General features: G+C 36.0%; 1 protein-coding gene and 1 long non-coding RNA gene across 5 annotated transcripts in view; one reads left to right on the top strand and one right to left on the bottom strand.

Annotated features, from left to right (window-relative positions):
• Nucleotides 1-2,726: 2,726 nt before the first annotated feature.
• The window catches only part of TMPO (thymopoietin), a 42,935-nt gene continuing 19,527 nt past the window's right edge, over nucleotides 2,727-26,134 (bottom strand). Inside the window, exons 4-9 of one of the 4 annotated variants that reach the window (XM_072655658.1) lie at nucleotides 25,549-25,634; nucleotides 15,933-16,052; nucleotides 15,739-15,834; nucleotides 15,233-15,343; nucleotides 13,980-14,074; nucleotides 2,727-13,150 (exon numbers count right to left, since the gene is read on the bottom strand). In XM_072655658.1, coding sequence (XP_072511759.1) covers nucleotides 12,853-13,150; nucleotides 13,980-14,074; nucleotides 15,233-15,343; nucleotides 15,739-15,834; nucleotides 15,933-16,052; nucleotides 25,549-25,634 — 806 coding nt within the window. In that variant the 3' untranslated portion in view covers nucleotides 2,727-12,852. The remainder of the gene's footprint in view (nucleotides 13,151-13,979; nucleotides 14,075-15,232; nucleotides 15,344-15,738; nucleotides 15,835-15,932; nucleotides 16,053-25,548; nucleotides 25,635-26,134) is intronic. The other 3 variants (XM_072655659.1, XM_072655660.1, XM_072655661.1) reach the window with 3 other exon arrangements.
• LOC140534537 (uncharacterized) lies at nucleotides 16,649-25,632 on the top strand. The gene is made up of 2 exons (XR_011977356.1): nucleotides 16,649-16,797; nucleotides 24,704-25,632. It is a non-coding gene; the product is annotated as an uncharacterized lncRNA (long non-coding RNA).

The following is a 26,134-nucleotide window of genomic DNA, read 5'->3' as shown; positions in this document are numbered from 1 at the left end:
CCAGCTAAGATCCCATTTTCTATGAGAATCCCCTCCTGATCCTCCTTAATGCCAGTGTCTTCCCTCTGGAACTCCTATTTATTATTCTGTACATAACGTATTTATACAGTTGTTTGCATGTTTTCTCTCCCACTGGACTATGAGTTCCTTTAGAACAGGCACAGGCTTCTACTTTTCTTTGTAAACCCTTACTGACTCACTACAATGGGAAAATGACTTGAGGAAATGAGAATCAAGGTCAAGTCTTCTACTTGGCAATAGAAAGAATCCTGTACCTGGTGCCAAAGGACCCAATTTTGGATCTTAGCTCTGTCCCTTACTGTGTAAACTGAGGAAAATCACTTCACTTCCTTGGGCCTCAATCTCCACATATTTAAAAGTTGTGACTTTGTTGGGATGGTGACCAAAATGACACTAATGGGAATGTAGCCTATAAATATTATTCCCTTTATATTTGGGCTTGCCTAAGAGTATTAGGGCAGGTAGGTGATGTAATGGATAGAGCACCAACCCTGAAGTCAGGAGGACTTGGGTTCAAATGCAGCCTCAGACACTCAGTAGATGTGTGGTCTTGGGCAAGTCACTTAACCATACTCGCCTCAGTTTCCTCATCTGTAAAATGAGCTGGACAAGGAAATGGAAAACTATTCCAGTATCTCTGCTAAAAAAAAATCACAAAGAGTAGAACCCAACTAAACAACAATATGATTTAATGTTTTTAATGGAATATACTTTTTTCACCTTCAACCCCAAATATATTCCTCCTTTTTCCCTACTCAGGAAGCCATCTCTTGTAACAAAGATTTATTACAAAGAGAGAGAAGTTCAGCATCACTAGAGGTGTGCTGGTCAACGTTTAACAATCAGCTCTCTGGAGGGGAAAACGTACAGCGTAACAGTTTTAAGTCTGATATGTATTATTAACATTTTCTCCATCACTTTACATCTAGACAACGAATAAAACAATAAATCCAACTCTGATTTGTAATGTTTTCTGATTTTTGAGGCACAAAAGCTCAAGCCGAAAATTTAACAATCAGCTCTCAGGATATCCTTGTTGCTGGGATGCTGGTTCCAGCACCACTCTGGGCATACTTGACCAGTTCATCAGGTGAGTCCGGTGATGTATGCAAAACTCACTACGCATAGTTCAGCTCCCCCTTTGTATGACTTTAAATAGTTCTGTGCTCTGCTTAAGAACTTTTTGTGTTTTTAAAACTATTTTTTATAAAAAAAATAAGAAAAACGGGCATTTCCACATACAAAGTCAAACACAAAAAGAGGATTGCATAGGAAACTCTATTACGTATAACTTGCTTTTTCCAAACTATCTCAAGTTCTAAATTCCTTTCAAAGTTATCCTGCTTGTCTGCTTCCTTCCATGCTTCATCTGTTCTCTTCTGTACATATTTTAAATACTTCAATGATACTTTTTTTTTCAGTCAACACTATCACTAACCTCCCCCCACCCCCCCAAAAAAACAGCTTCCCCCCTTGCAGAAAAAGAAGCTATTTTCTACATGTCGAGAAAACTTCAAGACCGGATCTTGTCTATGTAAGCCTAGAGGTACAAACAATCAATCAGCATTCAGATACTATGCTAAGCACTGGGCTAACCACAGTCCTAAGTTACTGATTATATATGCAATACATTTATGAATGCCTTACATCTAGTATGAATAAAGTTGTTAAATGGAGGGAGAGGTTTAAAGAGATAAAGAGTTATCTGGAAAACTTGGCAATTCAGGATGAATTTATGTAAAGGAAGTTCATGTAAAGTGTACATACACACAGTCACATCTATAGATCTCTCTATCTGGAATTCCAGATGAAGGCTTTTTTTACACCAATGCAGACTGGCAGCTGTCCTCTCATTTTTAGTCTTAAAGAGAGATACCGGGCAATGGAAGCCTGAGTGGTGCCCGGGATCACAGACCTAGCAACCAAAAGGTGCTAACTCTGAGGCCAGTTTTCTATCCACTGTGCTAGATTAGATTGCCTCTAATATCTACACTATATGGGAAAACAAACATTCCAGAAAGTGCTAGGAACTTCCTGCTCTTAAGTAAAAATAATTTATTCTTATTATTTGGGATAAAATATCCTTAATTCATCACATCCATAACCTTTGTTGTTTGAATATAACTACAGCTCCGGGTGGCACAGTAGATAGAGCAGCAGGCCTGGAGTCAGGAACACTCATCTTCCTGAGTTCAAATCTGGACATAAACAATTATCAGCTGTGTGACCCTGGGCAAGTCACTTTACCCTGTTTGCCTCAGTTTCCTCAGCCGTAAAATGAGCTGGAGAAGGAAATGGACAGCCACTCCAGTATCTTTGTCAAAAGTCAGACATGACTGAAAAACAACATGGCTGTTTTGACTTATAGCTCAGACTCATGGGATAACACAATCTCAGCCATCATCTCTATGCTACAGATAAGCAGCCCAGGACTTCAAACAGCACCATTCAAATATGCGAGCATACCAAGCAAGGGTTCTTACTAGCCCTGGGAGCATACATATGACATATATAGGTACATTATGGATTCTCAAGAGTGAGTCAGTGGCAGTGACACCCCATCCTGGAAACATTTGAATTTGACTGATTTCTGGCTCTCCCTCAGAGCTCTTGAGTTCTTCTAGAACCATCAGGTGAACAGTATTTAACTCTAGTATCCTCAAGAGATTAAAAACCTCAAAGACAAAGCCGACACCCTTCCTCCATATGTGAAAATACTTATATGAGCTCTTTTTATTGTAGCAAACAATGGGAAACAAAGTGTGTACCCATCAATTAGGGTAACAGCTGAATAAATTAGGCGTATAATGGAGTATTACTATACCATAGGAAATGACAAAATAGTTTCAGAAAAGCACTAGAAAACATGTATGAAAAGATCCAAAGTGAAGTGAGCAGAACCAGGATAACATATACAATAACTTTGTAAACCAAAACAACTTTGCAAGACTGATCAAAGCAATGACCATCCACAACTCCAGGGCACACAAAGCAAGGTGCCCAAGCTACCCTCTACTTAGAGAGGTTGTGACCTTAAAGTACAAAATTAGACATACATTTTCACACATAACTGTGTGGATTTGTTTTACTTGGAGAACAGAAATTAAGTTGTGAAAAAAAAACCACCTTTCTTTTGCTTGCCTTTTAATGAAGCTGTTTTACATAAACATAAAAAAAGATTAAGATTTTTAAAATGTTTTACTCCCAATACTACTACGTAGTATGTAGTGTATTACCACCTCATTTATAAATGAACAAAGCTGAGTTTCAGAGAAGTGTCAAAGAGCAAGAAAGTGCTAGAACCCTGACTCAAAGTTCAATGCCCTTTTCCCAACACTATCCTACCTCTCTCAACATATCAAATTGAGGAGCTAATTCATAGCTGTATTTTATAGAGGAGAATCTTAATGATGGAATGCACTACAGAGGCCTAAAGTATGAATTCTTATATTAAACACCCGGAATATTTAAGTAAAACATGTACTTAGTACTTTAAAACTCACGGGTAAGCTATGTTTATTCACACCAATTCATTCAAGCCTCACAATAATACCCTTTTGAAGTAAGTACTAAAGGCATAATTGTTCCCATTCTCATGAAGTCATCCTACAAGCATCCATTATGTAGTAGGGTGAGCATGGATTCTTGAAGACTGTGCCAACAGAGAACAAGCTCTAACCAGTACAAACAAGCTAGAAACATGATGGGGCTCAGAAAGTTAAAGTGAATTGTCTGGTCCCAGTGGTGGGATTTGAACTTAAGTTCATGTACTTCTCTAAACACCATGTAATTACAAAATGGGTATTTTAATCCCGTACGCAAGATTACTAGCTGTGGCCTGATATCCTTCCATACTATTATTTAAAATAACCACATTTTTCTTGGATAAAGCTACCTGCTACTAAAATCAAGTATTTGTAACTTGCATGTGTTCCACAGTGACACCTAGTGGTCCTGTTCTAAAAATACATAGCACTCAAATGTCAATGATAGGACTTGTGTTGTTTTCTGGAGATTGGACCTGTGATTTCATTTGTATACAGAACTCTCAGGCAATCAACAAGCATTTAACAAGTACCTATTATATGTCAGTCATTCTTCTAAGAGCTGGAGGTACAAAATAACAATAATAAAAAAGAAACAATCCCTGCTCACAAGATTATATCCAACAACGTTGAAATGGCTTTATTCCTTGGTATTGCATCTTCAGCACCTTCAGCAGGACCTGGCACATAATAGGTACTTAATAAATACTTGATTCATTTCATTTATTAATGCTCCCTCTACCAATGAAGATGGAATCCTGTTCTGTCAATGAGAATCTTAAGAGGGTTGGCTGGGGATATTAAAGAGGATCACAGATAGTCTCTACATAGCCAGAAGTGGGACTCAAACCCACATTCTTTCTGATTCAGAGGTGGGCTTGCTAACCACTGTAGCAGGCTGCACAGCACCTACTATGTGTCAGGCACTGTTCTAAGTGCTTTTCAATTCTCTTAGGATCCTGACAACAGCCTATCAGGTAGGGGACTGTTATTATCCCCATTTTGCAGTTGAGGAAGAAGAGGAAAATGAGGTGAAGTAACTTGCCCAGGGTCACACAGATGTAAAGTATCTGAGGCCATGTTTGAACTCAGGTCTTTCTGACTCTAGGCCCAGTGCTCTCCTCTACTGTTGTTCAGTCATTTTTCAGTTGTGTCCAACCTTTGGTGACCCCTTTGGGGTTTTCTTGGCAGAGATACTGGAGTAATTTGCCATTTCCTTCTCCAGCTCATTTTTACAGATGAGGAACTGAGGCCAACAGGGTTAAGTGACTTGCCCAGAGTCACACAGCTAGTGTCTGAGGCCAGTCCTGACTCTTAAGACTAGAAAAGGTAACGGGTGACACATATAGAGCTTTAAGGTTTGCTAACGGTCAAAGCCCTGTAATGCAGTATCTCACTGAGTCTCACAATATTCCTGTGACCTCCTCATAATAGATGATGTTATCCTTATTTCAATAATAAAGAAATGGAGGCTCAGAACACTCTTAGGGTTTGCCATTAGTCAATCAACTAATCAAGTATCAAAGTTGGGTTCTGAACCTGTTCCAACTTCAATTCCAGCACTGCTCTCAGTGCATCCCTGACTCTCAAGAAGCTTAGTACATCCTCCAGGGAAAGGTTCTGAGTTGATATGGCTTCTCAGTTCATATTAAAATGGGTGATCAAGTACAAAAAATGTGAGGTAGCTGTTTCTATCTTAGCGATGGGTAAGACTCTATTACAGTCAGTGCTACATGGGACAGTCTTGCTGATCTAAAGGGAAACCTTGGCATTGCAGACACTTCATAATATTGGACGTCCCCTTTACTACTGAACTCAAGAAAGGTTATTTTATGGCAGGGGTCAAAATCTTTTCTGTGTCATGGCAGGCTGGTGAAGCCTACAGACCCTTTCTGAGACTGTAAGTGTATAAAATAAAACAGGATTACAAAAGAAACCAATTCTATTGAACTATATGCATACCTATATAGGCATGTGTAGGCACATACACACACATGTAAACAAGTTTACAGACTCCAAGTTAAGAGCACCTGACCAAAGACATCAATGATAAAAAAAAAAAAAGATCCCATGTTCACCAAAATATTTATCAGATTTTTTTTTTTGTAGTAAAAAATAACTGGAAACAAAGTAGATGTCTATTGAATAGGGAATGGCTAAAGAAATTATGATTACCGAATGTAATGAAATATTACTGAACCAAGAAATGAAGAATACAGAGCAGTCAAGGAAACAAAACCAGGAAAACAATTAACTACAGCGTAAAAGGAAGGAAAAAGTCACAAATCAAAACTACTGGTTATTTTTGCTAAATATTTTCCTCTTTGTAATTTTTTTTTGTGCTATAAGTAATAGTTTTCTGAGGAGACAAGTAGGATGTTTTTTAGGAAATGTAGGGGACATAAAAACAATACCAATGAAATTATGCATGTATATAAGATCTATGATTTTCTGACTCAGATATTCCCACCACTGATCTCTTGCATGATACCTCTTTGAAGCGGCAAATCTCTCAGGATTAGTTTGGCTGCAGTACTTCCAAGAGTCAGCTGAACTGGTGGTTAAGTGCAACACTGAGCTTTTCCTACTATCTTAAGGCAGGGAGTACAAGTTACGTTGCTGTGGCCAACAAGAACCCAGAGCCATCTCTACAATATGACAAAGTATTCACTGGAAGAGTGCTAAATGTAACAAAATATCTCAGCATACACAGTCTTAGAATAAAATAATATACCCTGAATTATATTGCCTTGGATGATTTACCTTATTAACTCATTGGCTTTCCCTTTTGGGTTAATGGATTAAAGGACAAATTTTTATTGCAAATGGCTGATTTGCTCATTTCACAGATGATACAGAAAAAACAGCAATCAGTGAGAGGAACTGCCTTCTTACATCAGATTCTGACTGATAAGAACAGCTTGATAAAACAGAAGTGAAAACCATGCTAGGAAACTTGTCTTCATCAAAATTAGTGGTAAAAACTGCTGAATAGCTAATAGCTGAATAGCTAATAAATAAATGAACAAATAACTACACAAATAAATGAAAGGAGGCTTTGTGATGTGGTGTAAAGAGCTCTAGCTCTGCAGTCTCTTCTCTGACGCCATGTAACCTTGGGCAAGTCATGGCTTCTCCAGGCCTCATTTTCTCATTTGCCACGTCATCCACAACTTCAGTGGCCAAATTTTTAAGATTTCATAGGTGAAATTCCAAAAAGGAAATATGTTTGAGTCATGTGAGGCTCAGGACCAAGGTTCTGGTTACACATCCACAATCTACTCTAAAAAGGAAGGTATTTAAAGAGACTGATGAATAGGGAGTTGAGATTTAAAGGATATATGCAAAAAATAAGGGCAGATATCTGAAGATGAATATATGAGTGGGAAGATATAGTAAGAAGAGAATGGGGAAGGCTAATCTAGATGATGGTAAAGTTTTCAAGAGATACTGAAGGCAACAAATTGTTTAAGAATAAACATGGCAAGAAAACCAAGAAAGGGATGAGACTCAGTCAGTAAGCACTGATTAAACACTTACAATATACTAGACACTGACCTAGGTAATAGAAATAAAAACCAAAAACGAAGAAATCATTCTCTCAAGTTTATATTCTACCAAGGAGAGTGTGAGTGTGAGTGTGAGTGTGTGTGTACCTTCTTGACATGAATGGAAAACTGGTGAATGAAGGATAGTTTTTTCCCATGAATAAAACATTTCAAACTAGAGAAAACAAAAATCATTTACAGGGAAATAAGATCACAGATAATTGAGAAGCAAAGCAAGAACCCCATCTTCCTTCATTGAGTTCAAATCACTGGGATGTAATCAACTAAATACTAGAATACTGAAAGAATTTGTGGATTCAACTGAATTATTTTGCTGATCTCAGAATAATCTTAGAAAGGAGTGGTACTCTGGAATTGCAGACAGGCAGTATCTTGTTTTCAAAAGGGGAAGGTAGATACCTTGAATTATAAGTTAGTGAGTCTGAATTTCCTATTCTTAGGAAAATTCTAAAATGGCTTTTTAAAGGAATGGCTTGAGTGCTTAACAAGTCAGCATGGGCCTATTTAGAACACTGTGTTAGAATAACCTTATTTCCTTTATGACACATTTACTAAATTGGTAAACTTTTATATGTATGTACACACACACATACACACACAAATATTAATATATACTGCAAAACAGAGATAGTGTATCTAGTTTAGAAAGGCAGCTGACAAGTTTCTCATGCTATCCTGGTGGATAAAATGCTGAGGTGTGAACTAGAATGATAATGAAATTACATGAGTTTGAACATGACTGACCAAGTAAATCCAAAGTTGATTGTTATGAGTTCAATTAGAAGTCTCCAGTAAAGGGTTGTATAATTCTCTCCTTAAAAACTCCTCTGTTCAATGATTTTTATGGTAATTTGGATAAAGGCATAGATGGAACAATAAGGTTTTTTAGGTGGCAAAACTAGGAGGGACAAAGAATGTGCTGGATGACAACAGTACAAAAATAAAACTGGAATGGTGGAACTAAAACAAAATTTAAAAATACATGGCAGTAGTAATTAAGGCAAGAAAAAGTTGTGCATTTTAGTGGTCTCGTAGTACATGATCTTAGGCAGCATTAATTAAAAAAAAACCTCCCTATGTTATCCAAAGTAACAGAGGTGAAAGTCTGACTATGTATTTTGCTCAGGTCAGATACCTGCAAGTAGTTTGTGTTCAATCTTGGGGGCTGTGGTTCAGGAAGGACATTCATCTAAAATAAAGCAAGACGCCTTAAGCTTCCAGAAACCTTATTATATGAGGTTTGAGGATGTTTAACCTTGGGAAAAGATTTAACAGGGATATGACAATTGTCTTCAAATATTTTAAGAACTGCCTTGTTGGAAACTAAGGGAAGACCCATTAATTAAGGAATAGATGAACAAAGCACGTGACCATGAATGTGATGGAATACCACTGTGCAGTAAGAAATGATGAAGGGGATGTTTTCAGAGAAACCTGTGTATGAACTGATACAGAAAGAAGTGAGCAGAATCAGAGAGCAACATACAGAACAGCAATATCGTAACAAGAAACTACTTCTCTGTTCAATGCAATGATCAACCATAATTCCAGAGGACTGATGATGAAGTCTGCTACTCAACTTCAAGTGCAGAATGGACAAGGCAATTTTTTTTATTTGACTACATTTATTATAAGAATTCTTCCCCATCCCCTAAATGGAAGAGGGGCACACAAAACAGGAAGAGAAAGAAAGGAAAAAAGATAATTTTTCTTAAAAGTTACAGAAAGGCAGGTTTTAAAGAAAAACCTCCCATCTATTTAGAGTTGTCAATTTAAAATGGACTGACTTAAAGGGGGCTCAGTTTCTACCACAGTCTTGAAGCAGAGATTAGAGGACCATTTGTTGGGGAAGGTGTAGATAAGACTTATAATTCTGATACAGTAAGGAAAAAGATGACCTGAAGTTCTTTCCAAGTCTAAAACGTTATGATTCACTCTTCTTACCTTTCGTTCTGTGACCAGACCTTCAAACCTTAATGCTCTCCTACTTCTGGCCTACACCTTTTAAGATACAGCTGAAACCAACTCCAATAAATTTTCCACTAATAAATTTGATCACACACAGAGAATTAAGCATTCAGGTCCAAGGATTTTTCTGGACTTTTAATCTGTATTCTTTCTGGCTGCTGAAGAGACTTGAAGAACATATTTCCAACAAATTAAACTCCTTCTTGAGAAATTATAAAATAATAGAGACCTTAATAATTTAATAAATTTAGTCCCTTCACATTTTATATACAAGGAAATGAGGCCCAATGATAAGAGACTTGATCAGTTATACAATTTGTTAGTGATGAATCATGTTCAGAATCTAGGCAAGGTCTTTAGATTTCTACTCCAGAGTTGTCTCCTGTATGCTGCACTAACTCTTTAAAAACATCATTTAGGTTAACAGAAGAACTAAAGCTTTAAATGACACTGATTAATGTAATCTACATAATTCATTATATTGTGCTGGCACTTCACACTCACACAGGAGGATGTATCTTGATCTATCAGTTCTAAGAAGGCTGAAGATGCCCTGAAAAAGTAATTTTTCTAATCAAAGTTGATCAAAAGTGATGAACCAAAGAAGTTCTGCATACTTCTGTTTCATCTATTAAGTTCCTATGTCATTTAAAATCAAAAAACAAAGACAAAAAAGTTCATTAGAATGTAATCTTCTCTTTACTTTTTTTTTATCACAATCATTGTGTTACCTACCACTGGCAAGATGAATATGTAAACTTCAATAATATTTTGGATGATAAAGCCAAATGAAAAGGTATATGATCAGATTTCAAGTTCATGATCACCTCTGCATTGATGCTTGGCTTGCTGTAGATCCCTAAAGAACAGATTAAGTCCGAAATTCAGACTTTTGTTTCTTTTCTGGCAAATGCACAGACTATGACCATTTTTTTCTCAGGGATAAAGAAAATTAAATGTTAAATGTTAAATGTTTTAACAAAACATTCTTATTGTCAAGGAGGTAAGCCTTAATGTTACAGCATTATATCAGCAGTATTTTCAAATATCCCTGTTGACTAATTCCTGTGAGATTTTCTCAACCTCAAAGGCAAAACCAAATAAAACACAAGATAGCACATTGCTATCAGTCCGGTCTCTTGGTGGCAATTTGAGTGGGAATTAAAAAAATGACAAACAATAAAAACAACTGCAGTACTACAGATACATCTCTCCACTTCCAGACCCCCAAACCAACCAATCCATAAACCTAGTACAAATGCTGTGGTTATGTTAAAAGACATTAAAACAAAGATGATACTTAGAGCAACACTGATGATGAAATCACCACTTACTGGAAGCCAATTTTCTGGTATGTCATGTAGGGGGTATTCTTGCTACATGAATATTCAAGAGCACCAATCCTAACGGAAGATCAAAAACTATTTCAGTTTCCAGGGGCATCAGCAGGACTCAAGAAAGTCTGAAGGTACTAACAGGTCCAAGGCACCAAGAAAGAAAGAAAAATGATGACAAAAAGTACCAGTGGTAAAGATTGATAGTACTTCCAATGACAACTGGGGGCCAGCACCAACACATGCTGCTTTTTCCTGATCGAATGAATGCCTTATTTAAATACTACAAATGAAATGTGGAATGATACATTAATGTAAGAATTGAAAAAAAAAATTCAAGGATTTTATCATATCATAATTCACAAATATCCCATGAGAATATTTAGTATCTGGGTACTGTTTAAAGAATTTGCCTATGCTATCTGAAAAGCACTTACTACAATGACAAAACTAGAGGTTATTTATTTTTTATTAATCAGATTGTATTGTAAAGTATTACTACTTCTACAATTTAATCGGAAAGAAATACTTTGAATTTATCGCTCAGAAACATTTACGCTAGTGGCATAAAACAGACAAAGACAAAACAGTACATTTTTTTTTTTGTTTTGGTTTTTTTTTGGGGGAATTGACTAGATGTTTAACTGAGTCCTACCTGTTCTATTTTGGACCATAGTCTTCCTATGAGAGAACTGATCATATATGTTATATACAACATTAAGTCATGATGACTTTCCTAGGTTTTAAAACATCAAATGTGGCTTCTTAATTTCTAAAGGAAGAAACACATGACAACTAAATGAGAAAAATTCAAGAACAAAGTTAGATTGTTACAATTAAAACTCAAGTTATGTCCTAGTGGGAAAGGGTAGGACACGACCTCTCTTGAAATGATGTACTTAACAGAAAGAAGCAATTTCATTCTAATCAGTAAATATTTCTAGGCTAAGAGTTGGTATTTCAGCCCCTTTAATCTGAAATCAGAGTGCCTGGTCAGAAGAAGTAAAAATACCTACAGGTTATCTTTAAACTAAACATTAGGATATGTCTAGTTCAGATCAAAATTTAGTGTCCATCTAAACATGTCTTTAGTTTATTCTTTTATTAGAAATGTCAGTCTTTATAAGACATGGTATTTTAAAATAACTTATTTGTATAAAGTATACTATATGACCAATGGCTGTGTATTTCAAATTCAAAAGCACAAACTTTTAATTTTTACACATTTCACTTGAATCTCCCAAAATCTCAGCTGTCTACTTAACCAAGCTATATGAGGTAAATTTCAATTTAAAAAATAAGACAACTACCAAGAGTGAATACATAGCATTATAATGCCCTCCTCACATCAAGAGTATAGAACTTCATGAGTAAAGGATGGAGTATCCAAGAAAGTAAAAATGCAATTTAAAAATAAACATTTATGAAACATATAATCAGATTACATTATGTATAGGGCAAAAAAGAACTGGCAAAATTTGCTTAATGAAATGAGCCTAGTTCTAACAATTTAAGTCAACTGAGTGGAAGAATTTTAAGCATGGTGTTATAAATTTCCTAAATTCTTTGCGCACACACACACACAAAACCTTCATCTAAATGTTATTTTAGTAGTAAACTGGGATTAAATCTATCAAGCAATCAGTAAAAAAAAAAGTTTCTGGGGAAAACAAGTATTAAGTTTTGAACTATGGTGCTATACTAATAGTTTTTTAAAACATGTAAAATGTAACACTAAAAAATGATATTCAGGTAAAACCTGAGCTTAGGTGAATTTACTAACAGAATGATGCTAGATGCTGCCAGAAATTTGTTATAAAAATGAGCACAACAGGATTATAGTAACATTACTAAAAAGTTACATAAGTGATTATTGCTGTACTTTTTCAAATAAATGTCAAATACTTGGCTGCAGTTATAGAAAACACAACCTCCAATGAATTTCCCTTTATCCTGTATTAGATTATGTTTCACATTTCTTCTCTAAACATTCTGTTCAGGAGAAATAATTTTTAAAAATCTTTTCTGCATGAATTCAGAGCATTTAAAACATTTAGCTTCACATTATTCTACCATGTTTTGCCCTTCTCATTTCCCCAAAACACAAAACAAATATACATTTTTTTTCAAAAAAGAATTAAAGATGCTCACATTAAAAAAATAAAGCCTACAAAAAGTTCCAGAGAGCTAAAAAAAGATTACTGATATGGCACAAAGTGATCTCCTACTAGTTCAAGGTCCAAAACATTTAAACTGGAGTCCATTTGTACTGTGTCTTGTTCACTTTCAATGAATATTAAATTTAAGAAGCTGAAATCACATTATTTTTAAAAGTAGTTCTTGACCCAACAAGAGTCCTTTCTAGTTATTAAAATTAGGAGACCAAGTTGGTTGGGTGTGCCATTGAGATAACACTCAGTTGGCCTTTGCCTGAAAAGCAGTAGACCCATTATTAAGTAAATTAGAAAAGGGATTTCCTTGGTTGGTTTCCATAGCTTGATAGACCAAAAACAAGAAAACTGCCACAATAACAAAAAGCAAAATCTTTATCCACATGGGAACGGAGCGTCCTTTTCTTGTCTTTTCTGTCTTGTCATCAGCCAAAGGAGCATATTTAGGAACATATTTAGACGAAAAGGTTCCCTCCATCCTGAAGTCACCAAGTTCTAATGGTCTGCCAGCAGCCCCTTTGATAGGTCTGCGACAACTAGCACTGTGACAGGGAAAAAAAAGAGAATCTGAATCACAATTTATGTAATAATTTACATCAGTTCCCTCAGAATTAAATAGAAGAAAACTTCTCTAATCTACATATATATGTATGACTCAGTTCTTTCTTCTCCATACTCAAAGTAATTTTATTCGTTTAGCAAAATAGCACTACAGAAAATTAGAGGTGAAAAACAGTTCTGTTTGTATGAAAGTATACTTCTATTATAATTTTAAAACACTTTTAAAGAACTTTTCCTATGGGGGAAAACCATGCTTTATTTTTAAGGATGAAAACATTGTTGTATGGAGTCCAATCTTTTAAAAACAATCTTTAAAAAAAATAGTACTATTATTAAATATTAGGACTTCTGCCTTCATAATGTGAAAATCACACCAGTAAAATTTAGAGTACTTGAGTGTGACATTAGAACAAAGGAATGATCAGGGTCATTCGGCCAAGGGCAGAATTCAATACAAATATAACCAGCCTCTTCGGTTACCAGAGTAACGTCAAAACTAGTTTTCTTAATACTTAAAAAAAAAAAAAGGGAGGAAAACCTCACACATTCCCCTGAACAACTATAGCCAGATATTACTTGCCTACCCAAAGGTCTGAGTGTTTACTTTCTGAAAGCTAAGACTAGATCATAACTAAGATCTCTTTCAACTCTAAAATTCCACAAATAACTCTAAGAATACTAGCCAGTTATGGACTGAGATTGCTCCCCTAGAGATAGAATTAAGACTGACGGTAGAGTTGCTGTCATAGTGTCCTCAGCTGCACCATATGTGAATACAAAGAGATTCTCAAATAGCAGATATCTAAGTACCTAATTCCTGTTGGTGTAGCTGCTTCAAAGGGAAACATTTCTTTAAGAATATCTCTTTCAATTCTTCTGTCTTCTGTTAATGTTATTTCTCCCACCTATAGGAAAAAAAGGTAAAAATCTTTTATATATAACTTGGATAATTAAAATGGATATACATTAAAGTGACCCAAAGTGATTTAATTTTGTTTGCCCATACATGTGGCATATATAGATATTTTCTAGCTGAAAACTGTGGTTACAAACTTCATTTTCAAATTAGTTTGGAAGTCCTCATATCTCCCAAACTTTCTAAGTGATCTTTAAGTAAAGTATCTTTACATGGCTACTTAAGAAAATTGTTTCACAAATAAAAACAAAACCGTACAACCTGCTTCCTCCCTCCCAACCCAAACCATCAGGATTCATATAGCAGCATTGAGCCCATGATCAACCACAATGAGAGAAAAGAAAACTTCTTTCCTCTTGCTTCATTATGTAGACATTCTAGACAGAATGAATTCTAAATTTCAAAAAGTAATTAAAAACACCTTACTGAATTTTTCTTAAGCTATAAGGTAGTAATGAGTAGCAATCCCAGACTTCTCTTCTTAGACAACATGCAAATAGCTTATGAACAAATAAGAAAAGGTTTCCTTTATTGGCTACTGTTTTCAACTTGAAGGACACAGATCAAGATCCAGCACACCTGGTGTTTTCTTGTAGTAGTTAAAAAAAAGGCCAGTAAAATAGCTGCAAGGTATCATGCAGGTTAGTATAGTTATGGAAGATATTAAAGCTGGATTAAAGAGAGATTAACCAACTTGAAAGCCATCCAAGATCCCTTTACAGCACTAGCTAATGAGAAGTAAAATCACCAATTTTAAAGCACCCATTTCACACTTTCAACTTCTATCCACAGCATAGAGAACAAAGAGAAAAGTCCACACAGCTCTAGAATGCTTCCTGTCCCTCTCCCATAAAAGACATTTCAGAGGCATAAAGCAGCAAGACGACAGTGGTATTAGTTTGTCATTAGACTGGAAGATTAGTTTTACTACCTTAAACTAGTAAAATTCGGGTTTGTCTTTGAAAATCTGTTATGTGGTTCATATACATAACCTCTTTGTAAAACACTGTTATACTTCACTAATTTTAATTATTGGTGCAACCCCTTAAGTAAAGCTTTGGTCCCCTCCCATTTCAGGATACAAATACAAACATTTCCTCCAAAAAAAGAGGAATGACAACATTTCATCTAAACTTTAATCATTTACTTCAGCTCTTGTCAATGGTTTCTTTGGTGTTCTTCTGGGTATGTCTGAGAATTCATTGATTGGCAGAATAGGAGCTGCATGCTTGAAATTTCCAGTCACCCTATTGACAACCTGCCAAGATTCAAATTATTCAGACTCAGAATCAGCCAAGCACAACAAAGATTTTAAAATAATAATAATAATAAAAAAACCAAAGTTGTAAGGTTTGTAGTAGTTAAATGCTAGAAACTCCTAAAATAAAGAGGCAGTACAGCCTTGAAATAAAAGTAATTTTAAAAGCATGTTCAGCACATGTTCAGCTACAATAATTATCAAAAAATTTATTTATAATAACTGCTTATTAAAGGAATATGTGTTTTAAAAAATAAATTCAGATTGAAAGAAAGCAAAAGTATTTTCAACAACATATGAATTTGAAATTCATCAAGATTCACCACCTCCCCAGTTTTAGTTATCAGTAAATTTACAGAAGAATGCCACTTGCATAACTTATGAAATATATTTACTAAGGTCTCGTTGCTTGAAGGCATTATAGTTTCAGCTATAGGAAGACTCTCTGAAATTACTTCACCATCTACACGCAACTGTTCTGCAGTTTCCACCTGTTAGTTTGAAAACAAAACAAAAACAATAAATGTAAAATCATCACTAAAGCCCTGCCAATCTGACAAACCATTCTAAACGAGAAGCCTGGAATCACCCTTTTTCTTGGAGTTCTTCTCGACCCTCTTGTGGGCTCCCTAGTTAATCCCTGCAGGTGTCCGCTTTTTGAAGATCCACTTGTCCAGACAGTCTCAGTAAGTCCAGCTTGAGAATAGCTCTATTTCAAGCATCAACAAGTTAGAAAGCCATATACCAACATTAAACACCAACACCTTAACCAATGCCTGTATTATCATGCAGGAAAAAAATTTTCCCAAGCTACCTGGTTCCCAAAACAGTGCATGCTACTGGCTAACACACAAGCATCAAATGGCTACATCAACATTTGTGCACACTAAGTTACACCTTTAGAATATTTCCAAATTTGTACAAAAATTCCTCCATTTATTGTACTGATAATCAGATGATATTAGATAGTACTGAAAACACATTAGAATAAAATGAAAAGCCCAACTCTTAAACTCTTAAAGTCTAATAACCAAACATTCTCAAGTAAGGAGGGGTGAGGAAAGATGACAAAAATAACCAACCTCCAAAAACCAAACCAAACCAAACTACCAATGCCCATGTCACTCTTTCCCAGGGAAAAACATCACTCCTTAAATCAAAGTAAATTTCCAATTAAAACATAAAAAGTTTTGTCATTAAACTTTTAGGAATATTATCAGATTACACATGACTTTTGTCTAAGTTCAGCAGTTAAAGAGGCAAAGTACAAATGATACATATCCAGTTATAATCTATAAACATCTCTTTGAACAGGTTTCCAGCTGTCCCTAGAAACGAATCCTGAAGTTGCACAACATAAGAGAATGAGGCCAGGAGTGCATGTGGGCGTGCATGTGTGTGTCCCAAAGATGTTGTTGCCAAAGAAGTCACTTCTGGTATCCTCTGCCACAAAGGTAATCCTAGATCCGATTCCTCAATCATACCAATCAGCAATTATCCCTCCATGAAAAATTTTAAACTACTTTTGAAATTCAGCAGTGTTTACTCAATAATGTCATCATGTAATATCAACAGATTACAAAATTTTAGTAGTTCGGTTTATGTTGTGTCCAAATTAGTAATTTGGATAACTGATGTCTGTTATCAACTGAGAACACAGGTACACCAAATATGATGGGGTCTGACATATTTTTCAAGTATTTTATTCTTCTTGTGCCAAAATGAGGTAACTGTTGATATACATACAACTACTTTGACAGCAACATACTTTTTAAGCTATATTATTCACATCTGGATATTCCTACACTAATGTGGCTTTTCTTTGCCACTCAGAATTTCTAGTCAGCCTATTTTGGCCATAAATTAGTGTGTTTTCATGGAACATAAGTTAAATTTAGTTATAGCTTAAAAATAATTAGGAAAGTAAATTTGTATATGCATATAGCAACAAACACAACAGTTAAATTCTAATTATCTGAACTATTAAAAAGACATTTTGAACTTCAATTTGAATATGGATGTGTCTACTAGTTAAAAAATCTGCTTCAAAAAAAAAAATGAAGTCCTAATTCCAGAGTAACTGTAAATTGTCTTTCTTCCTTCCCCATTGTTACTTTATAAAGTACACCTAAAGCTAACCTATTTCTTATGGCTCTCTTTGACAGTATTTTTTGAAGGGTTCTGATATCAGGTATCAGTAATAACAGCTCACATATATTCTGTTCCTTTAAGATTTACAAAGACCTTAAAACTCATTGGATCTTCACAACTGAGAGGTCTCATTTACAGATGAAGAAAATAATAAACTGTGGATATACTGAAGCAGCAAAAGTGGGTTCTCAGTCTTGCTCTTCTCACTAACTAGCTGTGTGACAACTTTATCTCTTTAATAATAGTAATCTGAAACAGTGCTTCAACGCTTTGCAAAGTACTTATCACAATAAACCTGTAAGGAAGGTAGTGCAAATCAACATGCTATCTCCACCTTATAGTTAAGCAGATCCAATCACTTGCCAATCAATGATCACATAGCTGGTAGGTGTCTGAGATGGGATTCAAACCCAGCTCTCTAGACTCTGTTACACCACCCACTAAGCCCACATCGTCCCTCAAGGGGGTACTAACTACTTGTCCTCTGCCACATTATCCAAAGGTTGCTTTTAACTTTTTAAAAAGCAACATTATGAAGGTACTTCTACACTGTGATGATGCATCATGGCACAGAGATATATCAACCTTGTGTTTTCAGAGGTAGTACCTGTGTAACCCAAGGTCTGGTGGATCAGACTGTATTTGGAGCTAGAGAATTAAGCTAAATTGTTAAATCTCATAACCAGGTAGGCTGCAGTGATGAACAACCACTCAACTTTCCTAAGTACAAATAGTCAAAGAAACCCTCAAAGCTCATGTACTGAGACACAGAAAAGTTGTAATTTTCATAACTGAAGGTAGCATCCAAACACTGATGAAACCACAGATCCTTGACATACAGTGTCATAATGAAATCCAACTAAGATAAAGGTTTAAAAAAAGGCTTTGGAAAACCTAAGATGATCCCAGGCTTAAGCAGAGAATTCTGGTAACCAACTATGTGACCCTGGGCAAATCACAACATCATCATCATCTGATGATAATAATGAACACTTAACAAAGAGTTTTTAAAGTACATAAAACACTTCACATATTTGTCACATTTGATCTTAACTTCCCAGGTTTCTGCTTCTTTACAAAATGGAGGGTTGGAGAGCAGATCTCTAAGGTCCCTTCCAGCTCTGAAAGTCTATTATTGTATGTATCCTAAGTCCAGATTGTTGGAGCTAGTTTTGAAAGTGGTCCCTTCATTTGATATTGGTGGGGAGGAACAAGTATGTATTAAGTGTCTACTGTGAGCCAGGCACCGTGCTTTATAACTATTATCTCACTTGATCTTCACATCAACACTAGGAGGAGGAAAAGTGTTATTGTGATTCATATCATACGATTGAGTTTCAACTCTGGGTCACACAGCCACTAAGTGTCAGAGGCTGAATATGAACCAGCCCCAGAGTTTGTGCATTGTGGTGCCCCTGGCTGCCTCACAGAGAATCAAGAGGTGACTCAGTAATTTAAAATTTTCCAGACATCAAATAAAACAACTTAATCTAAAGACTACCTTGTGTGTATGTATATATCTAAAATAACTGTTCACTGAATGCTACTCTGCATTTCCACACACAAGATGATGTATTTGGGGCCACCCTAAGCCTTCAGCAAGAGTCCTTTTTCAGTCCCTTCATTTTTTACCTGTTTTTCCTCTTCCCTGATCATCATTAACAACACTCTGTCGTTCTTCTGGATCTGCTTCTTTCCAGTCTGCATTATTTCATTAAGATTTTTCCATATTTCTCCCCCCTCTCCAATATTTCTTTATATTCTTTCATATATGTAACCGCAATTGCATTCTGGCATTCCTTTATATTAATATACTACAATATATTTACAATTGGAGAGTAAACTGTGTTCATTTTTTAAAATTATAAATTGTACAGTTATGAAAATCTTTTAAGCATGTAACCTTTTTTTTCTTTTTTTAAGTAAGAGTCTCAGGTGCTATTTTCAACAATGAGATTTGGACAGTCAAGGGGTGTAATTTTTTTTATTAATTTTCACTGCGTCCCATTACAACATTTTCCAAAGATTTTACTGCTCTGCAATTCCACCAGTAATGAACAAGCATGTCTATTTCAACAACTCCACCAGTGTGAGTTTCCACTTAAAAAAGTTATTTACACCAACTTGATGGATTTGTAGTGGTACGTTAACATTCTTTTCATTTGTATTTATTTGATAAACAATAAGGTATATATTTTTTCAAGTAACTATTGTGCTTCCTTTTTTGAAAATTCCATTTGTATCCTTTTTACCATTTATCCATTGTGGTCTGGAAAATTTTTTTTTAAAAACATTTCCTAATATATTTTAGATGTCAAGTTTTTACTTGTTATGTTTGCCATAGATTTTTCTCCAGTCCGTTCTTTTTCTTTTAATTCTATTGCTGTTGTGTTAAAATTTTTTAAAAAATGTCTTGTCTATAAGTCTGACAAATTTCCTTCTAATGGTATTCTCTACTCATGGTAACTGAACTTAAGATTATAAGGCAAAGAGGAAAACTGTGAACCTCATGGGATTCCCCAAAATAAAAGGGAAGCATGGTATCTGAAACTGGAACAAAGATCAAAGAAAAAAAAAAAACAGAACCCATATTGTGGAATTACAAATCACCAGGCCAGAAGAAGCAAAAAGATGAGTTGGAGAAACAGATAACAAAAATACCACTGAAGCAATGACAATGATTTCTTAGCTATTAAAAACTGAGCAGCTGAGGGGCAGATTTCAAAAAGTGCAAGACAGAAGATAGGTAGGCCCCCGTGGCTTAGGCACGGATGGGAAGATATAAAGGTATGCATGGAAGAGCTGACATGAAAATCTCAAGGTTTTAGAGGGATTCAAGCTTGACACTTATTAGCAATGCCATGTGGCAAGTCAAAAGACCCTAATCTGATTTTAGACTGAATAAAAAATGACATACTCAGAATGAAAGAGTTGATGGCATTGCTATATTGTGCCCTGACCAGTTCCCACATTTGGGGAGTGAATTACAAAACTGGAGAATATTCCAAAGAAAGCAAATAGTATGATGGGAGGACTCAAAACCAAGTCAAAGAAAATTGGCTGAACTAGAATTAGGAATTTTGTTTACTCTAGAAAGGAAAAGACAGTGGGAACTTGTTAAATCTCTTAAGTAGAAAAGCAAGTATATGTGCTCAGCTCTGCCCAGCCTAGGAAGTTTGACAGAGTACTAATAGGTCAAGGAGACAGATTTTGGCTTAGTCTAAATAAAAGTTTCCAAACATTGAGAACTTTCCAAGAGTAATAAAGAATGCTTTGGGGAAGCTCTTTACCCCTGGATGTCCACTTTTTAAGGATACTGCCATGCAATACTGTTCAGGTGGGAGTTAGAATAGATGGGGGGTTGGGGAGATAAACTGGATGAGTTTTTTTCCCCCAACTCAGAGGCTTATGATTTTCCTATAAACAGAATGGCAGAGCCCCTTCCCGCTAATATAGTATGCCAAAATATTATTCAAGGGTAAACTTCAAATCAGGACATAGGGTGATTTATATGAAGATCTCAACCGTAAAACAACCTACCCAAAATTCTTTAAGACAATGTGCAGAGATAAATGTTGGAGGGGATGTGGGAAAATCAGTTATGAACTGATCCTACCATTCTGGAGAATTTGGAACTGTCCAAAGGGCTATAAAAATTGCATATCTTTTGATCCAGCAATACAATTATTAGATCTGTACCCCCCAAAAATGAAGAAAAAAAGGAAAAGAACACATTTATACAAAATTCTTTATAGCAGCTCTTTTCATGGTGGCAAAGAATTGGAAATTGAGGGGATGCCCATCAACTGGGGAACGGCAGAAGAAGTTATGGTATATGAATGTAATGGAACACTGTTGTGCTACAAGAAATAAGGAGCAGGCAGATTAATGAAAAATGCTATCCACCTGCAGAGTCTGAATCGAAGCATAGTATTTTTTACTTTCTATAATTTTTTCATGTTTTTTTTCCCTTTTGGTCTGTGTCTTCTTTCACAACATAGAGTAATATATGTTGCAAGAGTAAATATGTATACCCATGTCAAATTGCTTACCATCTCAGGGAGTGGGGAGGTAAAGAAAAAACTTGGAACTCAAAATTAAAAAAAAAAGTAATGTTAAAAATTGTCTTTACATATAATTGGGGAAAAAACAAAATGTTTTAAAAAATAGATAATATGTAGGGAGCGGAAGACTCTTCTGTTTGTCTATCATTTATAACAAAACAAAACCTACAAATAAATAAGAATTCAGAAGATAATGAAGGCCCATATAGGACTGAAACTCCTACAAACTGAGATAGTTATGAGCAAATCAACAGTAAGATAACAAATGGATTAAACATTAATGAATGTGGTATATATCTGTTTTCCTCAGTTTTCTAGTATGTTCAGCTTCCCACATCAGTGGGCACTGCATTATATGCTGCCAGCTTCTCAAGCAAAAAACCCAAAGTAATTTCAATGATTTTTACTTCATTGTCTCCCCCCCTCCATCTTCCCAAATCTATCATTTGTTTCATTTTAAAGATCAGATGCTATATAAAACTTTATGAATTAAGGCTACATGGAACTCTGGTCTAATCTAATTCTCAAAAGAAATTCCTCAAATTGCTCACTACATTTGTCACACTGCCTGATAGCCCCTTCTCCACTCTCTCCAAGTAAGTACTCTGCCAACTGGTCTCTTACTACAGACTAAGGCTTTTACTCTTTTGTTTCCCTGGCAGCTTCTTACTCAAGTCAACCCTGGGAATCCAGAAGACTTTCACTCAAGTACTATCTTTTTCTACAATTCTTTAAGACTAAGTTACAGAACACTGTATACAGTAATAGCAATATTGTTTTAAGAATGCCTTTGAGGGGAAAGGAGAAGAAAAATTGACATGATAAGTTGTGCATAAGTAGATTTGCAGTTTCATGCACAATAAACTTTTCTTATTGTACTTTGTTATGCAAATGCTTGTTTTATTCCACAAATTTAAAAAAAAGACTAAGTTATAGACAGTTTGCAGCCTTATTAAGTAGGACTTTCAAATCAGAAAGTCCCAATGCTGATATATCACAAGTCTGGACAAAAAAAAAAGAAGGAATAAAAAACAAACAACCATGCATAATAAAACTGTTATGAAAGATCACTCCTCTTTAGGAGTCACTAAAGTGGACCTAGTAAAGTTAGCTAATAAAAAAATTCTCTGAATTTATTTAGGTCCTATGGGTTATCTCATCTCAGTGAATAACGTGAGAGCTATAAGTTTCCCCTCAAATAGAAAACACAACCATAGAAAATAATAAGGAAAGGAAATTTTGGAGAATTAAGACAACTACTATGCTCCTGTCTAATGATACAAACAAGGCTTTGGGAAACATGGCACCGGCTATCAAGGTCACATGACTGCTAGTGAACAGGTGAAGAGGCCTAGTTTCATAGTCTACTTTAGTAATCTTTTAACCAATAAGTATTTCTGAAGCATCCACTACATGCCAGGCACTGTGCTGGGCTATGAGGATAAAAGAGCAAAGAAGGGAACAATCACTATGAGTTCATATTCTTATGGGGAAAACAGCAAGTCCATATAAAAATATATACAACATAAGTACAAATTAAATAAATATAAATCTTTAGTTAAACACATGGTGTTTTCTGGGAGAGAGGTACCAGCAGTTGGGGGGAAGGCAGCTCGATGCATCAGACAGTCCCAAAGCTGGCACTAAGGAGGGAGTGCTTTTGCCACCACTCAGGCACAGAGATGGAGGATGGACTGTTCTGGAAAGGAGGGAAAGAAGCCAGGTTTTGCTAGATCAGCATGTAGGAGAGGAAAGAATGCACAATGAGGCTGAAAAGGTAGGCTTGGGTCGGGTCAAGAATAAACAAGAATTTATATTTGACTTACCAGACTAGATAGTAAATATGCAGGTAGGAATAGGGAGAAAGAGGGCTAAGCCAGAGCCCTCCAGGAAAAGGATGAAGAAAGCATCTACAAGCAAGGCAGCAACAGCAGCCCAAGAAACGAGGAGGGTTAGGAGCAGGATGGAAGGCAGGGGAGAGAAACTGCAAAGTACCCTCTTCATTTACAGGCAAAGGAAGACCAGCTACAACAACTTGAGTTTACAAGGGGCAGGGCAGGATGGAAAAGATTAAGGGCCCCTCTAGACTGGAAGTGGGACCAACTCAAATCTACCTTAAGCCAAATATGACTGGGTCAATGAAAAGAAAAATATAAACTGTGTGTTTATCTTTGGCTAGACACTAAACTCAGGATCAGAATTCTGCACCCTTTAATTTGTTTAAATGGCCTTCGGGATTTATTTTCCCCTTACTCTATTATTAAAATTCTTTTTTAAGAATTTCCAGTTTGCTTTAGCAAATGAGCTATGCACACAATCTCAACTGAAGACAGCATCAGTGTGCTCCCTCCTGGTGACTGAGAAACATACTAATAAGTCCTGGAACCAGGGAAGACAGCGAGAGCACCGAGAGACAGAAACGGAGCCTAACTGTGAGCCTTGTTCCCTTCCCTTCTGGCTTATTTGTTCAGAAGTATAGAAGCAAAAGATCTCTAAATTTTAAATGGGTGATATTCCAAAAATTTATGTCAGACCTTAAAAACAACCCCACAACTTAAAATACACATAGACACACAGACACACACAGTTAATTTTAATAGTGCTGGACTTAGCATCAAGACCCAGGTTCAAATCCTGCCTCTTGTGACCTCGGGTAAGACCCTTAATTTCCTCAATTGTAAAATGAGGGGGCTGGATGAGATAGCTTTTAAGGAACCTTCCAGTTCTAAATCTATGATCCTACAGTCCCAAAACAGTGTTTTAAGTGGTAGATTCCCACAAAAATCTTAATATAATGTAGCTAAAACACAGTAGTGCAACAATAATAACAATAGTAGCTTACATTTATGAAATGCTCTGAAGTTTGCTGAGTACTTAACCTAGAATCTAGGTCCTGGATTACTTCGATGCCTTGTAATCGTTCTTTCAGATCAAGTATTGTCTTTACAGATTAAAAAGACTGAGGTTCTGAGACATGATGAGACTTGCTCAAGGACACAAGATTAGTAAGAAGAGATATGAACCCTGACTTTGTTGACTGTCACTTGTAACAATGTTTTATGGGGGGAAGCATTCCGTTACTCAACTTGGGATACCAGTAACATATAGTGGAAAACTAGTCTTACTTTCTTCTCCTACCACACAGATGGTGACAAACTATGAGGGAAAAAGTGGAAAATCGACAAAGGCTGGAAGAGAAGGTAAAGAAGGAGGGGGTCAGGACCTGTAGTGGAGGGGAAAGACCTGCCACCATCAAGTCTGGAAGATACTTCCAGGTCGTGAGTTGACTTCAAAGCCATTCTGTGCCAACTCTGTAACTGACAATCTTGGGCATTTCACCACAAGAGATAAAGACAGGTGGGAATTCTAAGTTTTAAATGAGAAAAATGTCTCTGGAAAAATAGAACATTGTCTCAGGAGGCTGAGACAAGACCAGCATCAGTCATGGGGAAACAGAGCAGACAACACCAGTCATCAGTGTTAAAACGTGAAAACTCACTCCGGACCAAAGAAAAGGCAGTCCTAGGCAACAGCAAGTCCAAAGCAGGAGGAGAAAAAACTTCCCAAGTCAGCTTTTCCAAGGTGGGTACATGGAGGCAAAGGATGCTTCTAAGTCAGACAGACAGTAGAGAACTATTCCTATTTATGCTACGATTCAGCTGGTCAGATCTTCTAAACGTTTCTCAATGCCAGAGTGAATTATCAAGTTTGCTTTGCTTTAAAAAAAACATACAGAACACAGAAAACACACTGAACACTTGATACCCTCAGAGAAATCACAAGCTACTACTGTACAGTGAACACATGACAAGAATTCAGAGTTTTAAAGCTATTTAATATATTAGTAGTAAAACAGTTCAGCATTAACATTTTGTGGCACTTGTTAGGACCTGTTTATCATCCACTAAAGGAAAATTAAGTCAGATGAGCAACTGCCAAAAAATACAACATACATCTAAGTGATGAGCTCATACAACTAAAGGTACTTACCTGATTATGTTCAACTCTTCTCTGCTTGAGTGTTACTGGAGTCTTTGTCCTGCCTTTTAGTGGCTCTCTCTTCTCAAGCTTGAGCTCTGGAAATAATATCAAACGCATCATTACTCTCTGGCACTTAAAAGAAATTAGCTCAGTTCATCTTATTGTTCATTTGAAATCAGTCTGATTAGTATCGGTCTTTAAAAATCCTATCCCTACAAATGCAAAATTCTAAAAAAGCAGCTCAAATGCAACATATGTCCAAAAATGAGGCCTTCTTCAGTTCCCCACTTTCCCATTTGATCATGTGTCCTATATATCTTTCTCAAGCAAATAACCATCTCTCCGTGCTTTTATTTTTTTATCTCCCCACCATGCTCTCTGGGACCCAACTTCTTTTTATAAAGGCACATTCAGCTATTTTGTAAAGTGCTCTACCAAGGACTTTAATTGAAGCAGTAACTTAGGTATAGCCTAAAAATAAAAACTTTGAGGGAAGTAAACCAAAAACTATAATTATATACTCAAGAAATAGGTGATGTTATAGAAAGAACGATTTTGGTCATTCCTTCAGAGTTAACCAGCAAATGGTACTTGA

The sequence above is a fragment of the Notamacropus eugenii genome, chromosome 3 (genome assembly GCF_028372415.1).
Source record: "Notamacropus eugenii isolate mMacEug1 chromosome 3, mMacEug1.pri_v2, whole genome shotgun sequence".
Taxonomy (NCBI): domain Eukaryota; kingdom Metazoa; phylum Chordata; class Mammalia; order Diprotodontia; family Macropodidae; genus Notamacropus; species Notamacropus eugenii.
Note: the sequence above shows the minus strand (reverse complement) of the source record. Positions and strands in the feature narration are given on the sequence as shown.